Genomic DNA, 27,044 nt, shown 5'->3' with positions numbered 1-27,044 from the left:
ATCTGGTCGATTTCTTAGAGGTGTTTTTTTTTGTTTTTTTGGTTTTTTTTTTTTGTGTTTAAGATGATCGAAAAGTATTGCTGTAACTAAAACATGATTGCATGTGCTAATTTGGGGGATTCCATTCTTGGTGTCATCTATGTGTTTTATGATGTGGCTGATTAACTGGATGTGCATGTAAGTTGACGGCATTCTCTTCGTGGTTATGGCCATCATCTTTCTAGATCTTCTCTTAGCCTTGTGATTTCAACTGTGAGATCTTTAATTTTCTCATTTATGTATATAACATGGAAAATGTGTGGGGTTTTTGGGTTTTGTTGTTGGTTGTTGTTTTTTTTTTTCCCCTCAGTGAATAATCACTGCCAAGTAATTCCTTCACAAATTTCTCCATACTTCCATACTACTTCCAATTCATAGTTCTGAAACATGCAAAGAATTTTATGATCTCTGATAAATGGCTGGAAAACAGCTTCCTGTTAGGGCTTGTAAAATTCATGTGTTACACTTGTTTTCTGTTGATCTTATAAAAACATAGAGAATTAAAAAAAAATTTAAAAGATACTGTTAGTTAAATTGCCAATTCTTAGTACTCTTAACTGTAATATGTTTTTGGTATGATACTATGATGGCAGTTATGATCACTTAATCATGTGATGTATTAAATACACATCCTCATACTTCATGAGAAGTCTTAACTGGCTAGTTCTGCCCTTTGAATGAGCTGTCACAGTATCAGATGTGTAATTCAATCAAAACTGCTATGGACTGTAATTTACTTGAAGGTTCAGTGGTTTCTGTTTCTAGATTATTTGCTTTGTTGAGTGGAAAGTGGAAGCTTTAGGTTTTAAAATTACTTTTATTTATTTATTTATTTATTTATTTTCCCCCTCACTGGTTCCCAGGTCTACCCCTCTTTCCTGGCTAATGTATTCGTGTTTTGATACAAAACAGCTTTAGGCTATATGGAAAATAGCTTTGTCTTATGATACAGAGTGTGTTCTTGATGTTGTCATCCCAATTAGATGTGGAGTCCACTGTTAGATCTTCTGGACTCAACAGTGTAATATGTGGAAAAAGCATTTTTGGTGGTTGAAGTTCATACTTTTGCAAGATTAGTTCAGAGTTTCTATTGTATCATGAAGTATTTTAAACATTTGTCTAACTGTTTTTTATTTTAATTCAAATAGTTGTCAGATGTAATGAAATATTTCCTTCTTGCATTCTGATAATGTGATTATTTAATTCAGGGTTTCATATGATGAGGCTTTTATTATGGCCAGTGATCCCTTGGAAGGCTTTCATGAAGTGAACCTCGCTTCGCCTACTACACCAGATCTTCTTGGAGTAAATCAGCCAGGGACTCAGGAACAAACTACCTCACCCAGTGTTATCTACCGACCACATCCTTCTGTTGTGTCCTCCACACCAATCCAACCCAATGCATTAAATGTTTCTGAGCTTCCCACACAACCTGTTTATTCATCTCCCAGACAACTGAATTGTGCGGAAGTATCAGGTGTCAGGTAAGTTCTATGTGTCTTTTTATTTAAATTGCTGATGTTTGTTGCATATAAGCTGTTTGCTTTACTAAAGATATAATATAATTTTAATTTTACTTAAAATGTTGTAATATTAAATTGTGTCCATAATGGTACATTCAACACCACTACTGCCATTTCTAAAATATTTATTCTTAATGTATTCTATAAATAAAAAAATTATATCACTTTCTTTACAGCATCAATGTTACCGACGCAGTACTTTGTTCTACCTCTGGACCCCAGAGTGGGTCATTCAATCACAATAATTCCAGAAAGGAGAGCAATAACGTAGAGAGAGAGTTTTTACAGGGTGCTACAGTAGCAGATGTTGCTGAAGGAAATGAAGATATTTTTGGGTTGAGTACAGACAGTTTATCTCACTTACGGAGCCCATCTGTACTGGAAGTAAGAGAAAAGGGCTATGAACGATTGAAAGAAGAACTTGCAAAAGCTCAGAGGGTAAGGCTTGTTGTCTTGTCTCCTCCTGCTTTGTCTCTCTTCAGAGTGGTTCTTATAATGCAGAATGCTAGATGTGCTAGAAGGTGCAGTCAATACTACTCATTTCTTTTAGAATTATTAGCATGTAATTTTATGTAAAGCTTGCTGAATGTGTGCAATGCTAATGTCTTAGAAGTGTTTCTTGATAATGTATTTTTGTAGTGCTGCTGCTACTTAACCATGGAAAGGTTTTGCTGCAATATCTGGTTAAACATGTTTTTTCTTTGAAATGTAGACCATTCCTTCATTCTGCCAGTTGAGAATAGAGTAATTTTCTGTCATTCCATTGTTACTGTGTAAGTATTTATAGACATGATTATATACCTCTCAAGTCATCTTTCTCCCAGAGAGTAAAAGTGTAGCATGTGTCATGGAATATAGAAATGCTTTAGAACAGGGGTACTTGTGATGTTTCATAGGGGAATGCCTGCCTAGGAATGAAGCAATAAAGATGTCACTGGTGTTCTTCAGATCACTGTCACACCACACTTCAAATTGAATATGGATACCTTTGAAGACACTGTGGCTCAATTCATTAATATTTGTAAAGCGCTTTGTCTTGTTTGGATGGATGGTGCTATATAAATGCAAAGCCATTATTTATAATTTTAACATCCCTGTGCTTCAATGTTTGAGTAGATTTTGTGCTATTTGTATCTGTGTCCTTTCCTCTCCTCTACATGGTTCCATTCTTGTTTAGATTTAGGCTCATCCTATCTTGTGTTTGACCTTGCTTTCCTCTGTTTGTTACCTCATCTTGTTAAATGTAATCATCATTTCTGTCATAGTTGCATTTGCACTTGTTAGTGTTAATCTTAAATATGGATTCTGACATCAATTATTCTGTTGATTGTTTTATTGCTGAATAGTTGCTTACTGTGCTAGTGTGTTTGTTTGCTTAGTGTTTGACCACTGAAAGGAAACATTAAGCTAAGTTTGAAGACCTCGCATGTGAATATATAATCCTAGCAGTTAAACTTGGAACCTTAGAAAGTGAGAGCAAATTCAAGTTTAAACTTCAGAAAAGCTCTTCCAGCTCCCGACTATACCAAAGTATAGCTAATGTACTCAAAAACTCAGATTTGCTACTGTTACCTTGGGTTTATCTGAAAATCTTACTCCAGTATATATCACTGTCTCGCTGTGTGTATCACAGTGTTTCCTATTTCACGCTGAAATTTAAGGTTGTTTTTAAGGAAATGCCATTAAGGCTGCTAGGACGTATTAATTACATCTTAACAAAAGCAATTCAACACTAACTTGAGACTGCTGATGTCAGAAGTCTTGATAATTCTCAACCTATCAGGTTGATTCTTACCAGTGTTACTAGATGGATAACTTATTTTGTCTGCTTGTCTTCCTAAACTTGCACTGTTTCGGAACTGCTGAGTATCACAGGAGTCATAGCAGGACTCTTTACAGATTGTACAACAATAAACCCTTTTCTTCTGTAATATCTGCTTTCTGCCACTGTCTGTATGAGGACTCGTTTTTTCTATCCCTAATTCATCTCCGACTGCTTTCTGCAAAAAGTCATGGCTGTTCACATAGGGCTGCATCCACTGTGTGATATTCAGTATGTCATGCAGTCTTTAAACTTGGAACTTTTTACAAAGACATGTAGTGACAAAGGAGAATGGTTTTAAACCAAAAGAGGGTAAGTTTAGATTAGGCATTAGAAAGAAATTCTTTACTTCGGGGGTAGTGAGACACTAGAACAGGTTGCCCAGAGAAGCTGAGGCTGCCCCATTCCTGGCAGTGTTCAAGACCAGGCTGGACGGGGCTTTGCGCAACCTGGTCTAGCGGAAGGTGTCCCTGCCCATGGCAGAGGGATGGAACTAGATGATCTTTCAGATCCTTTCCAACCAAAACCATTCTATGACCCTGTGGTTTCAAACTCTATTCACTTTTAATGATGAGTACAGAGTTTAAAAATCTGTAGATATAATTAATAGGTTGATCGTCTGTATAGCTGGTTGTTTTTTGCATGATGGTTTTAAATTCTCTGTAAGTCTTTGTGCTGCTTATTAGGAACAGTGAGAAAAATGAGAATTACAGTTTGCGCTTGAATTTTGTGAGCTTATTGAGCCTGGAAACCTTACAGGCTAGACTTGCCAGGAGTGAACCAAGTAATCACAAGTTTGCTATCTTACTGTTTTCATTTGCTCCAAATTTCTTATCCAAACTGTATGCTATTGTAATATGCATTAAGAACTGATTTGAATTTTTTGCAGTTGCAATCAGAAGGCGAACTAGAAAGGAAATAGGAATTTTGAAGCTTAGGGATCCACTGTCTAATTTTTTTTTTCATGTCTCTGCTTAGAGTGTGACTTTTTCTTAATATGCTCTAAGTTCTTTATATTGGAGAATATATGTATGGTGTGTAATTTAGACATTTAAGTATGGTTCTTGAAGAACTTAATCAGGAAGAGACTAAAGATTTATTCTGTTTTCTTTTTTCTTCTCGTTTATGTGTATGCCATGTGTTTAAGACTACAGACTTCACTTCTCCATGAACAGCACTGTTGGCAAAATTGTTTTAAAATAAAAAGTATTTCAAAAATATGTTTCCTGATAAGAGAAAATACATTCTTTACTTCAGTCTAGGGTCAGTCGCAGCACCAAATTATGTCATAAGATTGGGACAAAGGTTGGGTCAGAGATAATAGCAGGGTAGCATTCTGTACTAATGGAGCATATAAGACCGGACATACTTTTGCCTTAAAATGCTCCCTTAATTAAAATGACATAGTTTTTCACTCTTTGTTGAGACCATGTAGGTAACTTTTGGCCCCTCCCTCCCCTTCCCCTTTTTTCTTTTTTTCCTTCTGAAGACTTAATTTTGGGCTATATTCTGTGAAGTGCAGTTGAAAAGCCCTTGCTTTAGATGATGGGAACCTTCCTCTTTGTTTTGCTACTAAGCTTTAAAAGCAGCATCAGGAAAATTGAGAAGGTGTTAAAAGGCTTGGTGATTCAATGCTTGCAACCTTATCTCCTTGCGTCTCTATGCATTTGCAATTTTTATGCCATATTTGGATTGAGCTATGTCACTGTGGTTACTGAAGGTGGATCAACCACATGTAGCTAACGTCAGAGAGAATAGTGATGGTATTTTGATATATATATTTTGATATTTCTTGATGTGCAAGTTTAGTGGAGTCCTCACAAAGGAATACCTTTTGTTTGCTTTTCATCTCAATTAACCAGCACATTGCATGTATTTTGGATAGCTTGCTTGTAGTTTCTGAGTTATGGCCATTCATAGTCATATTTTCCTTGAATTTTTGTGTGATTTGGCCCTGAAGTTATTCCCTCATGGATCAGACTGGTGGTATAATGATGTCATCCATGACTGCAGAGGGAACCTTTGGTTTCTGTGTTGATAGGTTTTCTCTTGGAGTGTTGAAATTATCAGCTGTAACTGATGGTTAGTCCCCTCCTCTTATGAGGAAAGAGCAGTCTACTAGGGATGTTGGTTGCGAATACCATATTTGGATTGAGAATGAATTCTATGCTTCCTGCAGTCTTCACAGTAAGATCCATAGGCTTGTTGGTAACAAGTAAAACCGTGTTTGACTTTTTACACTAGAAATCTAAATTACTGGTATTTCCCTACGAGAGTGAAATCGAATTTTTTCCACACCAATACAGTGATTCTCATGAAAGAGATGACAGTACAGAACGTGGTATTATAAATTTCTATGTAGTTTAAGAACCTGATCCTCAGATCTAGATTTTTCTTTCAAAGGGTTTGATTTCTGTATGCGTTCTTCATCTCAGAAACCGAGTGATGCAATTTGATCTCTTTGTCTTCAGGTCTTGTGTGTTGATACAGGATTTGAAGTAGATTTTTTCCATTATTCTGCCTATATTGTCAAATAATCCAGTGCAGTAGAAGCCATTACCATTGTTGTAGTGTTTCTGCACAGGCTAACACTTTTGGTTAAATCTCTTTATTTTTCCACAGTAAACCATGACATCTTAAAACTCTGTATGGATTAATGAATAAGTAGATTCACAATAACTACCCAGAAATTCCAGTAGTACTATACAGTACATCCAGCATTTTAAAATTTCTGTTGTCATTTGCTTGTAAATTGACAAACACTAAAAGTGGGATGCCCCAGAATAATGCACCATCCCAGAACTCCATGGAAAATTATGCTTTCAAGCTTTTCTAAAACAAAATTGCCACTGGCAATGTAATGGCACTGGCTTGTGATTGTTAAAGATGGGTTGGTTCTCTGAAGGTGTTTTAGCAGTACCTTGCCAAGTGATGAAACTTTCCAGTTTCCACACCTCTGACTGATGCCGTTGTAGTGTATCATAGGCACAGAAATTTTCTCAGGCAAGCAGATTACACACAAGAAAAACAGAGGCATCTTCACTCACATCATAGGATAATTCAATAGTTTGTGAAATGCTTTTATTTCTGAGGAGATATTCTGATCCTTCTCTCACATTAAATAACATTGTGAGTGTGGTTGCAATGGACTAATTTTTCTGCAGCTTGTTTAAGTTGGGTGCTGAGTGAAGACCACATAAACAGAAATGCATTCTAATAGAGATATAAACTTTATTGACAACTTTAGAATTTAGCAGTATCCTATAGTTCTGATTGTAGGTCATATCTATAGGAAAATTTTGCTCGTTCCTTGGTCTTCTACATTTAGGTCTGACTTGGTTAATTTGCTGAACTAGATACAGGATGATTCCTTTCTAGAATTTAAAATAGAAATGGTTTGAAGCAGTTATTTGCATTCCTTATCTCACTGGTTCTTTCTAAAGACCCACGTTGGAGTCTGTGAAGATCAAAGTGAAATAAGCAATAATATGACTCTTTGATATAAGATTATTTTTTTTTCCCCACGCAAGGTAATTTTTTTTTTTTATTACCTACTTCAGTAGCTGTGTGTGTTGTGCCAATCAGCTTCATATGGTTACTTTTTAAGAACAGTAATGTGGGAAGGACTGCAGTATGGATGAGTCTGGCATACTCAGTTGTCTTTTCTGCCTCTCTATTGTGTGTGGCTGGGAAGTCTCCAGTAATGCCTGTAACACACAGGCAGTAGTAATGTTTTTAATAACTGCTAAGCTTTTTGCTTTGGGCACTCTTTATTTCTGCCCTGCTTAAAAAAACCTCAAGCTATTAAACTTGCTTGGCAAATGAAATGTTATGTTACGCTCCTACTGAATCATGCCATGGAAACTTGCCCAGGGTTTGACAAATCTAGCTAAGCAGCCATGCGTAGTAGACTGACTGGTGGTGTCTCCTTTCTGTTTTCATTAAGCAGCTTTACTTGTCTGCCTAAATTTTAATCTAAGCTCCCCAGATCTTTCCAGTTGCAGGCAAAACTATAATCATTTTACTTAAAATACGGTATTGATAGTGGTTGCCCAAAAGTGAACTGGAGGTAGTTCAGTCTTTGTTGTGATTTTAATAACTCTTCACCTGAATATTAGTATAATCTCCTTTTAAGATGTATTGATGTGTATGTAGCATTTTCCTTACAAATCAGTGAAGGGAAACCAAATAAAATGTATTGGATGTATTCTCTGAATTTGTAGGAGCACATGAAACTTGAGCTTTAAACATTTTGAATCAGAATCTTTTATTTCCTTATTAAACCCCATACTTTATGTGGGAAATACTTTAAACCAACACAATATTACTTAATTCAATTTTGCTTCCCAGTTATTTCTTTAGCCTTCTCTTTTTTCCAGTATTTTTTTTCTCTTTGGCATTTTGTATTCCTTTTTTCTTCTCTTCCCTGCATCTGCTGCTATTTTGCTGCCTTTTAATTCTTTTTTGAGATAGATCACTGCATTCAGAACAGTAGCTAGTAAGTAAGAGTTGAGTGTTATTTGAGAAATACCATGTTTGAAAAAAGCAAAGTGGTTTTATAAAAAAAAAAGTGGTATTTTCAAAGTAGTTAAAAGGTTGCATATGGAAATTAAAAAAAAAGCAAACAAACTAGCCTAAAAATCAGTCAAAATGTCCAAAGTTTAAAACCAAATAGAAGAAGGAAGAAATAATGCCTTTGATACTAAATGATTCTAGAACAGTCCTTAAACACAAATTTAGGAGCTGAAGTCAAACAGGACCCTTCATCTGTGAGGAAAATCTATTACAAGTTTCACTGCAGAAATTAAGAGCAGTAATACCAGCATGCTGCAAGGCAAGCTGTGGTTTCCTGCATCGTTGTGTACAACATTACTCAGCGTGAAGACTTGAGGAGAAATACTGTCCATCTCCCAGAAGCACCTGGGAAGCTGCCATGTGGGCCTCCTTATGACATTGTAGTGACTGGCCTCCCAGAGTTTTCTGAAGGCTGCTGTTTACTTGTTTCTGGAGATTTTTGAACCAAATCATTGCTAGATTGTATTTGTTTTCTTTAACATGTCAGCGACAGGTTTGGGTCCTGCATTTCAGGAGTGATGGTAGTGTAATAGCTAGCTTGGCAAGGGAAAAGAAGAGGAAGAAGAACTAGATGGGGATGGGAGGGGAGTTATGGCCAAAAAAAAATAATAAAATGCTTGCAAGGTCAGAACTGGCTGTCTGCTGCTTTTGTTTCCCTTTTTCTCTCCACCCTTTTCTTTCTTCCAAGGTATTCCAGGGCTTAATGGTTGGGGAAGGAGAGAGGAAACCTTTCAAATTTCTTGTTGAACTTTTTGTGCTTCTCGGCAAGTTACCCCATTTTCCCCTCAGGCTTGGGACAGTAGAGATGAGATTGGGTCTGCGTAACCCTTATACTGCCAAATCTGTGTTAAAATCTTACTTTAAAAGTGGTATGGTCAGGCCTTCGTCACTCAGATTTTAGTGATGTAGGCAAATAACAGTTTTAATTTCATTAAGTTGTTTTGATTTATAAATCTGCATAAACAAGAGCAAGGATACAATTACAGTATGATTTTGGAATTGTATTAGTTGCAAGGAGATATGCAGGAGCCTATGTAGTACAATATGTTTTAAGATTCTTTTAGAAGTGGAGACTGTCTTGAGACAAAGCTTTTTGATTTATTTTTTGTTTTTAAAGGATTACTTTCCTTAAGTGTCTGTTAAGGAGTGGGTAAACAGAACTGGTATTCTGTCTGTCCCAATAATTAATTTGTTCTGTATTTTAAGTGACTTCAGTCTTCTATACTTCCAGGAAAAAAGTTTTTTTTGCTCCAGAGTATTTTGGAAATGCTGGTGTTTAGTTTAGAGATACTTTAGATTGGCCTGGTATATTTCTGTATAGCAGGAAGAAATAGCTGTGTATGTGCTGCATTAATTTAATTGCTTCTAGTGTTAAGATGAATATTTTGAAAGGCTTTGTTTAGCGAAGGTTTTATGTTCCTCTTATTCTTTTCTTTTTCTCCCCCCTCTCTGTGGTATTAGCTTTAAAAGGCCAAATTACTAATCTAAGTCAGAATAAATAACTTTCAATTTTCCATAGGAGCTGAAGTTAAAAGATGAAGAATGTGAAAGGCTTTCTAAAGTGCGAGATCAACTTGGACAGGAATTGGAAGAACTTACAGCTAGTCTGTTTGAGGTTTGTTGGAGTCTTCCATGTGATATACTTAAAGGAAGCTGAGACAGTTATTTTATGTAGAATCAGTATATTGTGTGCTGGATTTTTCTGCAATAAGCGTATAAAGGGATTTGTGTCCTGAAAGCCTGGGTGTGTTGAAGTAGAGGCTTGAGAGCAAGTAGTAGACTTTCCACTTAGATGAAAGAGACCTTGTTGAGCCTGTCAATCTGCCTAGATACAAAATGAAGAAAATAAGGAAAATGTATCATAAAGCTTAAAACTATTTAGGCTTATTTTTTTGGCATAACTATTTTGAGACAGCTTCTCTGTCTGACAACAAGGCTATCTAGATAAAAGCTAAATTTGGGGTTGCCATGGTGACTAAATAAAAAAAATAATGTAGTTCCAGATCAATGGAGGTACCAAGTACATAACCGTGCTCAGCTTTTGAATTTTGGGTCTGGCAGCAGCTACTCCCACAGAGTTCATAAGAAACATTAACAGTGAGTAATGCATTGGGGTGAAACCTGATTACCAAGTGAGAAGTCTGAACCTTAAGTGGGACCTTTTCATTTGAGAAATGCCAGCAAAGATTGTGAGCTTGTAGTACACCAAAAAAAACCATCTTAAATCTACATTTGTGGCAGGATCAGTTCTCATTTTATCACAGGAATATATAGAAATGCCTAGAGGCTAAATTGTGATACCTATAACTGTCAGAATAAATTTCATAATCCAAACATGATTTGTATGCTTACCATATTTAAAGTATTGGTTTTCAGCATTAGCGTAAAGATAAAACATGAAGTATGTTTTAGAAGCAGTATTTAAACATATGATGTTGTATTGGTATAAAAGTGCTATTAAAACCTTGAAAAATACTGACACTTAAAAACCAAATTACAAACTGCTCTGTGGGTTGGCAATGCATTTTATTTCATCATCCTGGTAGGGCAGAGTTACTTAAAATAAGCAGCAGTTCGTCTGTGTAGAAAATAAATGGGAGACTGAAAAGATACTTTTTAGCATAAATGCTTGTGTATGTTGGGAGGAGAGGAAAATGTTGGGCAGGTAGTTTAACTGTAGAGGCATAAAAGTTTCAGTGAAATTTTATATTAATGACACTTCATAACTTAGAACAATGTATCAATTTCTTAAAGCTATGTTTGAAATACAGCGTTGAGTTTTAATTATTTAGAACTGTTGTGGGCATGTCACTTGAATTTTCCTTTGTGGTTTGATTTCACTAAGAGGTGCTGACAACAGTGTTAAGGTTTCTTGGTTTTTGCACTGGGGTCTACAGCTCTTGAACTCACATTCTACTCTGAATCCCCCTAGATTTCAATGACCATATAAGTGGATATTCTAGAGCTTATATTAATGCATTTCAGTGGAAAATTGAGACTTGTTTTGCACAGCTGGATGTATATATTACATTATTACACTGTAATAGCACTGTAACATGCTTTGCTTTCCAAAGTGCATCACTAAGCAGAAACTGCATGCTCAATGTTAAATGTATTTGTACACATTGTATAAATGTGTATGTTCCCATTCCTGCATGTGTCTGTTGTTACTTAAGAGAATTTTACAAACCCATATTATACAGCTGTGTTGTATGCCAGTGGGAGCCAGATCTTCTGGTACGATGATGTATGAACTTTTTTATTTTATTTATATAGCGTCCAGATATGTGCTAGGCGCTTTACAGATATGAGAAGGATCTTATCCCAAATAACTAAGTTGATGGCTCTGATCTTTCAATCTTTGTTGCCTTCAGTAAGTACCAAGTAAGAACAGTAATTTGATCACAGGAGCAAATTGCTGGATCAGAGCCTAAACAAATACTTCATGCAGACAAAAGTCTTAAGAGGTATGAGGTAAAAGGATGTGTAAAAAATCCCCAGTCCTTTTATGCTTGTTTCATGATTGGCTTAGCTTTGTTTCTTTACTTGGATTGAGCTTTAGTGCTTTTTCTGTTCTACTTAAGAAATGTTTATTAACCCACAAACTATTTTTAAGCTGTTGCTTTGTCTGTTTTATTGATGGTAAGAATTTAGTTGTTTGACCGGTTCCTTCATGTAGAAATTCACAGTTGATTAAAACTGGTTATTCTGGATAGAAGAAGGGAGAAGTTCTTTTGAATGTGCTACTGTGCCCATGTTGCTTTTGTTGCTACTGGTTGAGTCTTTCTCTTGGGGGTCAAGGAACTTGACTTGTCAGCCACTGAAGCATGACTGGAGCCTGGTGTTCATGACAGGTACTGTTCCTACTGGAGGGGCATGGGTGGAGTTGCTGGATTTCTGAATCTGGGCTGAGGATCAAGGAGAAAAAACTTGGTGGGCCAGTGATGTATCCAAATGATAGATCTCTAGGTATTTTTTGGTATGTAACTACTACCACGACTGTTGTACAACTTACTATTTACCAATAGTCTCTGTGAAGCAAAAGTGTGTCCTTAGTTTGATTTTGGTTTTGTGTTTTGCTTTTTTGTTTTGTTTTGGGTTTTTGTTGTTTTTTGGGGTTTTTTTTAGGTTGTTTTTTTTTTTTTACTGGAACTTGTAGATTTGTTTGAAGCATTCACACTAGCTAAATATTTTTTATAGGAAGCACACAAAATGGTTAAAGAAGCTAATGTCAAACAAGCTGCAGCAGAAAAACAGTTAAAAGAAGCACAAGGAAAAGTAAGTTCTTTCCAGCTTTCTTGCTTTGTCTTTTCATATGGTTATAAATCTAAAGTGTGAATCACTAAGATGTAAATAGTGCATAACCTGTGTACATTATTAAAACGTAATAATGTTTTGTGTTGCCTTGACATAGTCTTAGCTAAAACCTGTGGACATAACTGGTGTTTCAGCATCAGGTAGCTAGCAAGGTGCATAGGAAGCCAGTGTTACTACCGTAGGCAATTGCCTAGACATCTGTGTGTTAGTACTGTTGGAGGATGAAGTCTTGAATTGAACTAAGATAACTGGAAATTTTGTTAAATAATTTAAAGTATTCACAGCCTAATACAGTATTTTTTTTTGTTAATGACTTCATTTTTATCTCCCACCCAAGATTGATGTCCTCCAGGCCGAAGTAGCAGCACTGAAAACACTGGTACTGTCTACTTCACCAACATCTCCAACTAAAGAGTTTCAGTCTAGTGGAAAAACTCCTTTTAAGAAAGGACATGCAAGAAACAAGAGTACAAGCAGTGCTATGGGTGGCAGTCATCAAGACCTTACGATGATGCAGCCAATTGTAAAAGACTGTAAGGAGGTAACAGTGCAAGGATTGTCCTCTTTTTGCTGATAAGCCGGCTTTATTGTTTTGTTTTACTCACAGTAAATATAGTCTATATTAAGCCTTCATGTAATACTGACTATTTTAGAGATTTTTTTCATTAATGAAAGAAAATTTTTCTTCAATACCAATAGATGGTGATTTTTCCAAGTCTTGTTTAGCTTTAAATCATTAAGGGAAGATGAGATGAGACTTGAAAAGTTGAAATGAATAATTTAGAGATGGGGATTTAAAAAGAACCCAACACACCAGTAGAACTGAATGATAAGTCCTGGTGGCTTTTTACAAGGTCCACCACTGAAAGTTCATAAACTTTCACAAACATTTCATAAACTGTCATAGAAAAGAGAAAGAGTAATTTTCTAGATCAATAATGGGTGAAAGAGGCCAGGGAAAAGACAGAGTCAAGGGTTTCTTAGAGAACAGAAGGAGAGTTACCACTGGAGTTGCAGAGGGCCTGTGGCTTTTTTTTTTTTAAATCTACTTCTGTAACTGAAAATGGGGAAATAATGAGGTGACAGGTTGGTGCTGGAATCCTTAGAATGGTCATCAAAAAGTGACCAAAGAGTTGAGTAGGATCTTATGATACTGAGTGGTTAGTAGAACAGCAGATTCAATTAGAAATCAATAAATGAGAAATGAGATATCTGAGGCTAAAAACCAGAACTCTCCAGACAGCGTTGTGGGCTTGGAAATACCTACATTATGCTGGGGGGGGGGGAATATAAATTAAAAGTAGTATACTTGTGGATAATTCTCTGAAAACCGCAAAACTCAGTGATGGTTGAAGACCCACAGAGCTTTAGGAGTTGTTAGGAAAGGAATACATAGAAAAAAAAGCATACTCCTGTATAAAGCTGTAGTAAATGTGTATGTCTATTCAAGCAGCTATGGTGTCTTCATCTCAGAAAGGACATAATGAAAATATGAGGAAGTGTGACATAGACAGTCAAACCTTCTGTGTAGAGAGAGACATATGAGGTAGAAGAAAAATCTGTGCTATCACAGGTGACATGGGAAAGATTAACAGTGAACAAATATGATTTTTTGTAATAAGAAAACTCTGGAAGCTAAAAGGAAAATAATTTTCAGTCAGTACATAATGAATGAAACTTTACAACTCATTGTCATGAGGTAGCATGACTAAAAATGTAAATGTGTTCAAAATGTAGCCATGCAGAGTGACAAAAGAAAAACTTGTCAAGGTATATAAAAGATAGGTACACCATTTGCCTTAGGAAGCTTCTTTAAGTACAGATGGCTAGAAGTTGTGAGGCTGTGAAATGAAGACACATCAGTGTCTTTCCTCTTGTACTGCTTCGCAGCCAGCGCTGTAAGTGCTTGCCGTTGCCAGAGGGGTGACAGGCTAACTGGATCTTTAATGTGATTCACAGTGGCCATTTTTATACTTCATGTTGCCAGTCATCATTTATACTATACATCCTTTTACTAGAAATCTAGAAAAAGAAAATAAAGGCAAAAAAAAAAAAAAGCTTTACATCCTGCCTGCCCACTTTCTGTGGTATCCATGAGGTTTTCCTTATTAAAATTGAATTCTTGTTGCCCTTCAGAAAAGGAGAGAGCTGGAATGGAATCCAGTTACTTTGCAAGCATCCCACTGAGGTCATGACTCAATGAAATTTTTAATTTTTGGTTAAGAGAGGGAGAGGGGAGAAATCTGTTTTGCTTCATTTTCTTGTAGAGAGAAAGTGGTAAGTGCGAAGGCCATGCTGCAGAAGGTCCAGTCTGCCTGATGTTTTTCTTTAGTTCAGTCTCCTTTTTGTTGACTGCGTAAGGAGACACTTAGAGGCTGATCGAGGCTGCTCAGAACAGGTGGCCTTGTTCCAGTGACAACCCAGGGCATCAGTAAGAAACACATGGATTTTCCACCGACTGGGACATGCATCTGTCTTTGTCTGTTCTGAGCACGAGTATTTAATGAGCCCAACATGGGGTGAAGAAAGCAAGATTGCACGGTGATTAGGACATTGTTTTAAGCAGAGAGAAATGCCTTCCCTACTGCTCCCATTATCCAGTGCTTTGTGGTTTTGCTTACTGCTTTTGTGTATTGTTGGTCTAAGGTAAATATTTTTGCATTTCTGGGAGCTGGGTCTGAAAGCCTAGTTCTTCCCCCTTCTTGCTAATCATTCTTGCCACTGAGTTAGGTTACCCTTTGCATGTTTTTCTTCAAAATCGGAGCTCAGAGTGCCACCTTCCTCAAGGGTATGTAGTGGCCTGGTGGTAGGGGGAATATAGCTTTGGATGCTTACGGAGAATCTACTACCCAGAGCTTTGCATTTCAACATGTTGGATGGAGCTGGGTGTAAATACATGTCAGCTCTCAGCTTTCTTTGTGGAATGTGGGCAGAGTGGCTGGCTGTCCGCTCTAAACTGCAGTGGAGCCAGAAAGGTGCCAGCATCCCAGAGAAATACTTCCTAGCAAGTGGGAGTAACCTTTAGGATAAGTATACATGTCTACTTAATTCAGATATTAACAGGACTTAGGCAAGCTGAATAGCTGCCTGAATCTTAGGCAGGCAGGTAGTATAAATGCTGATAGATGCATCAGTGTTTTTCAAAGAGCTGGAGCGTTTTTCTGATGATGTTATTTTACTGTAAAATGAAAGCATTAAACATTTCACTAGAGCTATTATTTCCATTGGCTGTCTATTCAATTGCAGGTGATCAAAACTTCGACCTAGTGAAAGTGCAAGTAAAGTCAGGGAGGAGACATGTAGCACCCAGTATAGAGTGGAAAGGAAGAGCATCAGCCTATATCCACTGAGCAGTTTTTTTTCAAGGCAGCTTCTTTGTAAATTGCAGGTTTGGGTGAAATTGGAAAAAGATAATAAGAAAAGCATATTAGTTTTTGGAATACTATAGTACAAATCAAAAATGCCTTTTCATTTTGCCTGCTGATACCTCTTGACTCTATTCATTTTAAAGCTGGACCCAAGGTGGGTTTTAAGGTATGGGAAATGTTCCTTTAGGGAGCAAGTTGTACCTATTGAATTTCATTTGTAGAATGAGATTGGTGGCTTAGCAACCAGAGCATTTATGGACTAGCTTAATTAAGATGGTTGATCCAGATTGTACCTGAGTGTAAGGCAAATAGCTCTAATGGAAAACAAATCCACCAGTCTAATTTTTATAGGTTCTTTTCCAAGGAAAAAAACCCACAAAAATGACAAAAGAAGTTCCCTAAATATATATATATAAAGGAATGACAAGCTGGGAGCTCAGAGGAGAGGTAATGCACAGGGAAAGAACAAAAGACTGAAAGAGGTTTGTGCAAAGAACTGTAATGATCTTTCTAATAGGATTAAAAATAAATTATTTCAATTTTTATATGTGTTTTTGCCTCTTCTCTTATCTCACCTCCATTATTTGGTGTTAATATTATAAAATTTTAAAATCACATCCTGGCTTATCTTTGGCCTGTAGTGTACATCCCTTCCTACAGCTTTAGGTTTGGGTTTCAGGAGTATAGGTCTGCTATACTACAAGAAAGGGATTTAACAACCAGTTGGAGGGAAAGGTGCTGAAGTTTGTGTCAGCAGAATGTTAAAACCAGTCTGAGGATGGTGTTGCATATCCTATTGGGGACAGGCATTAGTCTTTTTCACTGGATTAGGAGTATGTGTTGGAAGCACTCATCCCCACTCTTCTTTGGTTCATGTCTTGGAGCAGTGTTAGTGCCTGTGACCAGGATCCTTCTCAGGTAATCCTAAATCAGATGATGCCCTCTGGGAGTACCTCAGTGTGCTGCAGTTAGTGGGTATCTAGCCTATGGGACAGGCTGTTCCATAGTGCAAACATGGATTTTCATGGGGATGTAGTGTTATTCTCCTGAGCCCCAGACTGGATAGGTGCATTCCCACTGCTAAACTGATCTCAACATAGAGATGAAAAAAACTAAGGTGTTTTCAGTGCAGATAAACCCATTTCTTCTAACACAGAGCCTGCTTGCTTACTTCTAGCATGATTTAATGGGTTGTTTTAGTAATTCTCTATTGACTAGAGGAGCTGTGGGGGAGCAGGCTCATAAATCATGCTCACTGAATATCCTTGCTGTCCTGCTGTAGCATGGTGTAGGAGAGAGATTGGGCATAAAGGTGAAAAATGAAGAATAAGACCATAGTTTTAATTGATTTGTATATTGACTTCCTGTTTTCCTGTGTTAGTATATTTAGTGTGTTAAATGTCTACTTTCTTAGGGCATTTGGATAGCAGTGTGTTACATTCAGGTGTAGGGTGAACGGATGAGATTTCTAGGATTGCAGTTATTTTCTTAAGATTCCTCTGCTTTTCTGTACCTGACAGAAATGGAGATGGGACTAAAATACTGTAATGAAGATGCATCAAGAATAATTTTCTTTTTTTGCTGTTAAACCATCAGTTAAGTTTTTCAAAGCTACCCTGGAAGCTTAGTAAATGGGGAAGAGGTAATGAGCTTGTCCCTGGTGTAGTGGTGAGCAGTGAATGGATTACCTCTGTGTCTTGAAAATGATATGTTTTGATTTGCTTATATTTACAGTCTTAGGAAAGTGAATTTAAGAAGGTGTTCATAGCTGGGGCATGACAGTATTCTTTCACAGTGCAGTGGAAAGCGTTTAGTTTTAATGCTCATTATTTTCCCGTGGCTATTTGCAAATAATACAGTAGTGTTATAGTTGCAGTACTAACGTATGTGAATTTTTGTGTGTATTCTAGGCTGACCTATCTTTGTACAATGAATTCAGATCTTGGAAGGATGAGCCTACTATGGACAGAACATGTCCTTTCTTGGACAAAATTTATCGGGAAGATATTTTTCCATGTTTAACCTTCTCAAAAAGTGAGGTAATGGAAATAGTCTAAATGTGGTCACTGACGCTTTTCCCTTAAATATGTTTCATGAAGACAGTAGGCTATTAAAAATGTTTTAATCTGAAGTTTAACCATTTTTGTTTTATTAGAGTGTGACAGTTTACAGTGAAGTGCTGAAGTTTAGTCTGGAGTATTGTAATGATCCTTTTTTGCTTCACTATTTCATTTATGCTATTACAGATAAGGCCTTTTTAGGTCTACTCTTTCAGATGTTACTCCTTTCTGGCAGAATCAGATGTTTGTAGGAATAGATGGTAGTTTCTTTCCTGATCTTTAAAAGATACTGTTTTGTAGAAATAGTATCCTGTTACTGTCTCTTGTTTATATAGGGGGCAGTAGAGACCAATATATTGAATTTTGTAGACCAGTTTTCTCTGATCAATCAGAGCAAGCTGCAAGCACAGTCTTTTCTTAGTTTTGTTTTGTTTTCTTGAAGGGAGGTTTGAGTTACAAGAACTAGACTTTGGGATTTGATATGATTCAACAGGGGCAGTTTGGGAATGTGGTTTTAGATGAAACAAATGATGAGGTTTGGGTTTGTTGTTTGTTTGTTTTTAGTTCATGTTGTTCCTACACACTCTCCCATGGAGAGGAAGGATAGGTATTTTAGCCATCCTGGTAATAACATGGAACCGTTTCCAGCTCCAACTGCTTTACTTAGGTTTTGTTCTTAAGCAGCATTTACAAGCTGTAGCTGTGATATCAGCTGCTAAGGCAAAGGGATCATGTTTTTAGATCTCTACTAAAGTAAGAATAACTGATTTTAAAGCCCTCAGACTTGATATTTTTCCCCCCAGTAAAATTAAACACCTCACATGGAAAAGGCTGTATTTTCTTCATAATGCTTCTCTGTTGTTTTCATGTGGTGGTGTGTTCTTTTGCCATGCTTTTTATGTACTATTACTTGCTGGCCATAAGCATTCGTGATCTTTTAGTTAATTGTAAACCAGTTCATTATGGTTGGTGTACAGCATCATATGAACCTTTCTTGGTAAAAAGTTTACTCGGTTACTGTGGGAATTAAATTGCTGCTGTCGTATGTGTAAGTAGGCCATCCTGTTGTCTTTCCCAGCAACTTCATTTTGTGTTTTTCTGCTTCAGTGGTAAAATTACTGTGGATTTGTATTCTCTCATAAGGAAAGGATGAAGCTTCTAGCACTCTGGTCAGTTAAATCAGTTATTATTTCTAGATATTGTACATAGTAACCAACTTCAGTTGTAATTTGAATATTTGATAAACTAATGTGCATTTTAACCAAACAAACTACACAAGTATTGTGTTTCTGAATAATTGGAAATGCAGTTATCTGAATGGTTGAAGTGTTACATTAATTCTCAGTAGCCTCTTGTGTATGTGAGTAGTGTTTTGCTTTTGGGAGATGGCAGAGAAAGAATATTTCATGTGAATTACTATAATAGTAACATTCTGTTTTTAAAGTATTCAAAGTATGATAGAAAAATATCTTTACTCAGTAGGAAGGAAACTTGTCACGGAACTATTTCACTAGTAACACAAATTACACCTTATTTTAAATCAGGTAATAGCTGTTACTTGTCTTGGCAAGTGTTTAGTTCAAACAAGCAAAGTGAGTATTTCTAGTGTTTTATAATTGTGTATCTGTAAAGAATTAACATACAAAGCCTGAGCAGAGTGGCACTTTGTTTTATGAAGATGATTTTTAAACTAGACTAGTGATTGTAAGTTGCAACTGGCTTTTCTGTATAATAATATATAGAAAAGCCAGTTGGCTTTTCTGTATATTGTTCAGTCTTACTTGTTTGAACATATTTCTAAAGCTATCTTTGGCTAGAAAAGCATATTTACTTGGGTTTTTTTGGTTTTGCAACATAAGGAAGCGTGCTGCATCATTTTGTGTTTCTATAGAACACAATAACATAAGAGCAATTCTTAAAAATAAAGTTTGTGCCATATCCAGTCTCTGATAAGAACATTGCATGTGCAAATATATGTACTATTTGGGCTTATGAGGAATAACTGAAAATACAGTTAGCATTTTAAACATGCTTGACTACATTCACAGCTGTAAAGGCAGTTATCTTGCCTCAGGGAGGGCAGGGTTATTTGGAGGGCAGAATTTCAGGAGCCTGGAAATGGGACCTCTTGTTCATGATGAAAGCAAAATCTCATGTGTAATTGAATTTGTGTTTGGTGAGTTGATTTTTTTTCAGTGTTCCTTACTTTACAGAAGAAGAAATATGTCACTGCTTTGAGGCAATGGATAAAACAGAGCTGTTTTTAACTGCTTTCTAAATTTCTCTTGCAGTTGGCTTCAGCTGTTCTGGAAGCTGTTGAAAACAACACTCTGAGCATTGAACCTGTTGGCTTGCAACCTGTTCGATTTGTGAAAGCTTCTGCAGTTGAATGTGGGGGACCAAAGTATGTTAAGCTAACAGAGCATGAATCTTGACTCATTTAAGAAAACTGCTAGCAACTGATCATCTCAGTCAAATTTATGTAACTTAAACTTTATTTCCTAAATATTTGACTTCACAATTGCTGTTAGAAGATGATATGGGGAAAGTAAGCAACTAATAAATTAAACTTTTTAGAAAAGACTAATGTAGAACAAACCTTTAAGACAAATTCCATTTTTGGGAGAGCTGTTTACCTCATTTTAAGCATTGACCACAAAAATAACATTTGCTTCCTCAGAGAAGACCATCCTGGTACTTAAAACAGATGCATTTGAACTAGGGGCTATCACTGGAAAACATTATGAAAGAAATAGGTATCAAAGTAGCACAGGCTGCATACTGGACATCTGCAGTGTTTGTGGCATAAGAAATTTAGGACCTACATGGCATATGGACAAAGGTAGCTGCAGGATTTGAGAGGCGATAAAGAAAGTAAATCCTCTGAATCTGAGTAGGAGGAATGTAATGAAGGTGGGAGTGAAGGTGAGTTTGAACCTGAAGCAGGAGGAAGTATGCTTGAACAACAGGAAGATAATTTTAGAAATTTTGAAATGTTCTTAGAGGAATCTGAACCAACACTTGTCAGGTGCTGATACAGACATTAAAGTGAGGTGGGAAGGACTTGCCCAAGCCACTGGGGCTTTGATGGGTGTGGAGGAGAAGGAAGGGATATGTCAGGGTTAAGCAAGCAAGGTCAGAGTTATCTGGAGCCTTCCAAATCTTGAGAAAGCCTTGATTTTTCTGTTGGAATCTTTTGGATGAGTCGACAGTTCCTTTTTCTAATACTTGTTTTCACAGAGCTTAGTTTTCTGGTGGAAAACTTATATTGAAATGTTTTTATCTGGCTCTTAAGATATTTTTTTCTTTCGTCATTGCTTTTGGCTTTTAGGTCTTGGTATTTTCCTCTGGTTTTGAGTGGAAAACACATTTAATCAGATTTCAGAATTTTTCACTTTCTCATTAAAGAAACTGTATAAAATCAAAGTTGTGTTTTATGACTTAGTCTTTGATCCTTTCTAGCCTACAAAATTCAGGCATTCGTATATTCTTCAGGTTACTCCTGCCACCTGAAAACATGCTCTTTGAGCTGTAACAACTCCTCATCATAAAAGCCCACCACCAATAATGGGACTACACAAGGGGTGGTGATTTCAAGTCCAAGATACATCATTGTGAGCTGTGTTCCATGAATGCAGTAAAGAATCTGAACAGCCAGAAGCTACTGAAACAAGTCATGTGTCATTAATGAGCAATTGGCAAATTGATTTTAAATCATTGTAGTTCAGGCAGCTTCCCTACATCTTGACATGATGAAATACTCAAAACCAAGAGACTCACTTGCATCATTCAGAAGTTTCATGAGATTTTAAATCTTTCTCCAGTATAAGATAAATTTTTAATTAGGACTTATATAACACTTAAATAGTTGGCTAGATATAGATTAACATTTTGAGATGACAGTGCACAAATTGTATTTTAGTTACTGTAGGTGTATCGAAAGCCAGGTGTACTCCTTTCTGCCTTTTTCCACTGTTAGGTAGCAACTAAAACTTTTGTGGTGTTGCTTGTAGATAATTAGTAGGTAAGGAATATGCAATATTTAAGTGTAATTTGACAGCAAATGTGCTTTGCCTTATAGATGCTTACTGGCACTGAATGGGAAATGGGCATTCCGGTTTTCTCTGAATCAGAGAAGCAGTTTCACATCTTTTATTTTTATACACTGCAACGCACTGTTTTTATTGAAAACACTTAAAAAGGCAACATAATGTAGACAAACTGTAAATAATAATAAAACTAGAGTAATGTTTTTAAAGGAATTTATTTTATTGTACAATAGAGGCTGGGGGATGGGGAAACAGATGCATAAAATAGCAGGTAATAACCTAATGGCAAAATAGCCGAGGATGGAGAGCTGTGATAACAGTCAAGAAAGGTTCTTGATATACAGAAGTTACTGAATGCTGCCTGTGATGGTGTATAGTAAGTGCTACCTTAACAAAAGACAGCTGGGTTTCCCCACAGGATTCAAATAATTGTCCCCATGGGGAACAAAGCTCTAAGCTGCATGTGTGCCGTACAGCGCAGAACCGAGTCATTAGTGGTAACTGTCATGCCAGCATTTAACCCGGTGTGATGGAAGATAACATATAGAAGGTAATTCTTTAGCCAGAAGGAAAAAAGGGCTTTATTTTCCTCGCACTGAAAGTCTGTCTGTCTTCTCACAGAAACTTGACTGAAACTGCAATCAGCTTGCTTCAGGTACTATAAGATTTCTTGGATCAATGGACTGCTGTCAGTCCTCATAAATTGCTGTGGAAAGTCATATAGACTCTTCAATTTTCTCCTGTCTCACATGGTTCTGTGGACCAGCTGCAAGCTATTTAAAAGGGCCTCTGAGCCACTGTTTAGAACCACAGAAGCTTAGTAATTTTTGTTGCACTTTTGAAAGGCTGCTTGTTCTTAGGGCTCCCTAATTTCGTGAAGTAGAAATGGAAGGGAGAAGAGCCAGTAGCTTTTAAAATCAATGAAACAGTGGATGCCATGACAACCCTGTTCATCTGAGATGCTGCAGGATAGAAATTCCAAGTAAATAAAATTCACGGTTTATTTATGTTTATTAAGATTGTATTAATAGCAGTTTCCTCAAGAGATTCAAACCTTTTTCTAAAGAATGCTAGAGGAAATTTTCTTTGCCTTTTCCTGTATTGTTTTCTTTCGTGGGGGAAGAAGTCATGGTGACTGCTTACCTTTCGTTGTTTCTGAATATGACATACTCGCAATACACAGGCAGAAGTAAATTTGTTTATTTTACCATCACTTTTTGTAATGGCAGTGGAAAGAATTATTGCCAGACAGCCTGTTTTCCTTTTGTCCCAGATGATTTTATACTCTGAATATAAAATATGAGTTCAATTTGGGCATAAATGCAAAGCAGGTCTTAGAACGCATCTGAGAGAGGCTTCAGGGAATTGGCGGCTATTCTGTAGAGCTGATATTTTTTTATGATGAACTGCAACACCAAGCAGAATTTTTAAAAAATCTGTGTAAATGTTGGCATCAACTGATAATTTAAACAATGTTTGTTTCACACATGAAGAGTTAATGAAATAAATCCCCCTGTTCCAGAGTTGTCAAGCCAGCTTGAATTAGTGAATATGGAAGTATATGACCAGAGCTGAAGAAAGTTCTCAAAATCAGGAATGCATCATGGTGCACTGGTGTTGAAACAAAATCACTCCTTATGGAACTAAAATAATTGACAACATAATGTAATAATTGCAGCCTGCAGGATGAAGGCAGAGACTTGGGTAGTTGTTCCAATATGAAACAATTACATTAACTCCTTAAACACATGCAGGTGTTTAGACATTAATGTCAGATTAGTTTATTAAATCATGCAAACTCTCTATTTTGTAGGAAATGTGCTCTCAGTGGACAAAGTAAGTCATGCAAGCATCGAATCAAATTAGGAGATTCAAGCAGTTATTACTACATTTCTCCTTTCTGCCGTTACAGGGTAAGTAGATTTACTGCATTTTCATTTTGAGTAGCAGTTATTTAGCTATTTTTTCCATACCATTATACAAAATGATATTAACCACCATTATTTTTGTATGGGTTCAGATCACTTCTGTGTGTAACTTCTTCACATATATTCGATACATCCAGCAAGGACTGTTGAAGCAGCAAGATGGTGAGTAGGAAATCGTATTTGGCATATATAAATAGAAATTTACATAGTGCATGTGCCTAAAACTTGCTGTCTGTACACAACAGCAGTGACCTGACATTGTAGGAAAGCTGTTTGTTGGTAGTCTGTTGTAATTTTGAGAATTTGGTAATAAACTCCAATAAAGTTACTTTTTTAACAAGAACAAATTAAAAAGTAGTGACTTTTAGTCCATCTAAAGTTATTCAGTAAGAAATATTACAAAAAATTCAGTAATGAGAGCAGTTAGTCACAGTTTTTCTACACAGTATTCAAAAATCAAGTCTCTCACAGAATATGGAAATATTTTAAACCAAAAAACACCTTCATTTTGGTTTGGTCTGAGCCGTTTTTTTCTTCTGCTTGGTGTTTTGGTGCATCTTCTTTTTTCATGCATTGAGAATTCAGACAGCTGTTCTTGTCAGACTATCAGAGAGAGCTGGCAAGGATGACAATATTTTGGGTTAAATTGTAAAAAATGAACAGAAAACCATACTGTAACCATTTGTCTTGATGCAGCTGAGAAATGAGGTCTTAGTCATTGCTGTGGCATGGCAAAGTCTCTTGATTAGGCCTCCGGTTATAAATGTAGGGCTTGATTGTCCTCTACCCCAAAAGGGAAATGTTTTGGGGTTTTTATGCGGGTACCAAGTTGCTTTGTTCCTGTCAGTAGCATATCCAACAACTGCCTATTTAAAACTCTGCCGGCATGGTAATTTAGAAATTTGCTTAGCTCTACTATTCAGTTTCAATACATCTGTATCATAGAATCACAGAATGGTTTGGGTTGGAAGGGACCTTTAAAGATCATTTAGTTCCACTGGATCAGGTTGCTCCAAGCCCCATCCAGCCTGGCCTTGAACACTGCCAGGGGTGGGGCAGCCACAGCTTCTCTGGGCACCCTGTTCTAGTACCTCACCACTCACTGTAAAGAATTCCTCATATCTAATCTAAATCTTCCTGCTTCCAATTTGAAACTATTCCCCTTGTCCTATAACTATGCACTGTAGTAAAAGTCCCGCTGGATTTCTTTAGGTATGTTTTTAGGTAGCCATTGGTCTGTATTCACAGGACTATTTTACCTGTTTATCACTGTAAAAGAAAAGTGTGTTGATTTGATTGTTTAAACTGTACATAACTGATGTAATTGTATTTCCTGTCCATGTGAAAGAATATTGCACAACAGCCTTCAGTCCAGGGTTTCTTGAAACAAACCGTATCTCTTAAGCTTCTGGGTTTGCTAAACACAGATAGGGGAAAAAGTGCCATTAGCCCTGTGTCAATAGTTACTTAAAAAATTGCTTTAACTTTGAATTTTTTTTTTTTTAAATTTTTTTTTTAGTTCAGTTACATTTTTGAAAGCAGAGTAAACCAACACTTTAATGATTATGGATGTCTGTGCTTTTCATTCTTCCAGTCATTGAGTCTGTGGGGATTTGCTTCATCCAGAATTTTGCTAGAATTAGCCCCTATTTGGTTTACCTCACCTATAGTCATCTCCTCTGATGTTTCTTGATTTTAAGAGCTCAGTATTTTAACTACACCCAAATATTTTCTTTCTGTTTCTGGGGTGAAATGCTCCTGAGGTGATAGACTGTTCCTTGCAAAAAATAATGCTGCTAACTTTCCTTGTCAAAGGGAATAATATTCGTGGAATTCACCAGAAATTCACCTGTTTCATACACTAAATTATGTCTAATAAAACCTTCAGATGGTGGTAACTTTTACTTCATTGTAGCATTGCAGAAGATCTCCAAAATGTTCTTTAAGCTTTAATTCAGTTTATAGTTAAAAGGCTTTTACTTTGACCAAAAGGACCTATATAGTTTCAACTAAAAATTATTTACTTTGCTATTGAGATAAAGAAATGCAGTTAATATTTTTCCATTACATAATGAAATATTTCAGCATTATCACAATTACTTATTCTTCATAAGAACTTTTGAAAAAACCTTGAGTTTGGTGTTTCAGCTCAGTTGTCACCGTTACCATTAAAACCAGAATTGGCAGTTGTAGCTTGATGATATTTCAGCAGTATCTTACAAGAATGTAGGCACTCGGGATAGTTGTCCACTAATGCACTGCTTGCATTTCTACTCATATTTTGAAATACGATAGGGAAGACCTTGTATATGTGTTGCTCAGGTTGATAATCTTTAGTCATTCTACATCATGGTCTTTACTGTGTGGAAATTATTTTTGTCTTGAATAATTCTATATTCCACAATATTGATTTGTATTGCTGAGGTGTCTAGAAGCTTACGGTATGCACCAGGCTCGTCAAGCTTAGCAAAATACAGGTGAAATAAAAAAGTCTCTTTGTTCCCCAGTTTACTGTTGCTGGCAGATTACTGGTAGGAAAAAGAGGGAGGAAGAAAGATTACAAAGAGATTATAACAAAATTACAGATTCTGTGGTGAAACAATTCTTCAATGAGATCTACTTTTTTCTTCCTTTACTCTTTTAGTTTTGCAGAAAATGAGGTGGGGGCAGGGCAATTAAAATAAGAAACTGCATGAATTGAAGCTGACAAGAAGTGCTGATGTATTTTTGTTCTCCAATTTAAAAAGAAATAATCTAAATTTTGGGGAATTTCTTGTAGGACTATCATTTAGAATTTTTAAAGTGAACACTTCAACCAGTTTTGTCAGAATGAAGCACAAAGAGCCCTCATACGTACTGATTCTGCTTTTACTAGATGTTTGCTACTTCTGAAGTTCCCCTAAACTGATGTACAGTGAGGCAGCCTGTATGTGTCAGTTGAGATGAAACATGAATTCAACATGTTTAATGATATTTCTGTCTCTTTCTAGTGGATCAGATGTTCTGGGAAGTTATGCAGCTGAGAAGAGAGATGTCACTAGCAAAACTTGGCTATTACAAGGAAGAGCTCTAAATCTTTTTACTCTTGCGCATGCATGAACTTCATTGAATATACATAACTAAAATTGCTGAATCTTTTTTTTTTTTTGTCACTTGATATTTATTTCCACAAAGTGGGTCCAAGATCTTTCTCCTTTTGCAGATGGCACTAAGAAGTACTATGATTGTTTTAAACTGACTTATGCTGTATATGCATACATATAATACTTAGTTGAACAAATGTGGTAAGCATTTGCAGGTGTAATAGTGATTGTAATTTACATTTAAAAACAAAACTTCTGATTAAAGTGTTAGTCTGAAGCA

The 27,044-nt window shown here is 36.5% G+C and overlaps 1 protein-coding gene across 2 annotated transcripts; it reads left to right on the top strand.

Moving 5' to 3' along the window:
- The first annotated feature begins 1,250 nt into the window (after positions 1–1,250).
- RAB3IP (RAB3A interacting protein) lies at positions 1,251–27,044 on the top strand. Of its 2 annotated transcripts, XM_010018568.1 has the most exons (10): positions 1,251–1,523; positions 1,739–2,000; positions 9,479–9,574; positions 12,160–12,237; positions 12,614–12,817; positions 17,555–17,683; positions 19,996–20,108; positions 23,567–23,666; positions 23,774–23,843; positions 26,672–27,044. In XM_010018568.1, the coding sequence occupies exons 1-10, from the start codon at positions 1,273–1,275 to the stop codon at positions 26,752–26,754; spliced, it is 1,386 nt and encodes a 461-aa protein (XP_010016870.1). In that variant the 5' UTR covers positions 1,251–1,272; the 3' UTR covers positions 26,755–27,044. The 2 variants fall into 2 exon arrangements, with proteins under 2 accessions (XP_010016870.1, XP_010016871.1); XM_010018569.1 differs by lacking the exon at positions 9,479–9,574.

This window comes from Nestor notabilis, unplaced genomic scaffold (genome assembly GCF_000696875.1).
Source record: "Nestor notabilis isolate BGI_N333 unplaced genomic scaffold, ASM69687v1 scaffold9567, whole genome shotgun sequence".
Classification (NCBI taxonomy): domain Eukaryota; kingdom Metazoa; phylum Chordata; class Aves; order Psittaciformes; family Psittacidae; genus Nestor; species Nestor notabilis.
This window is presented reverse-complemented; position numbering and strand designations above follow the sequence as displayed.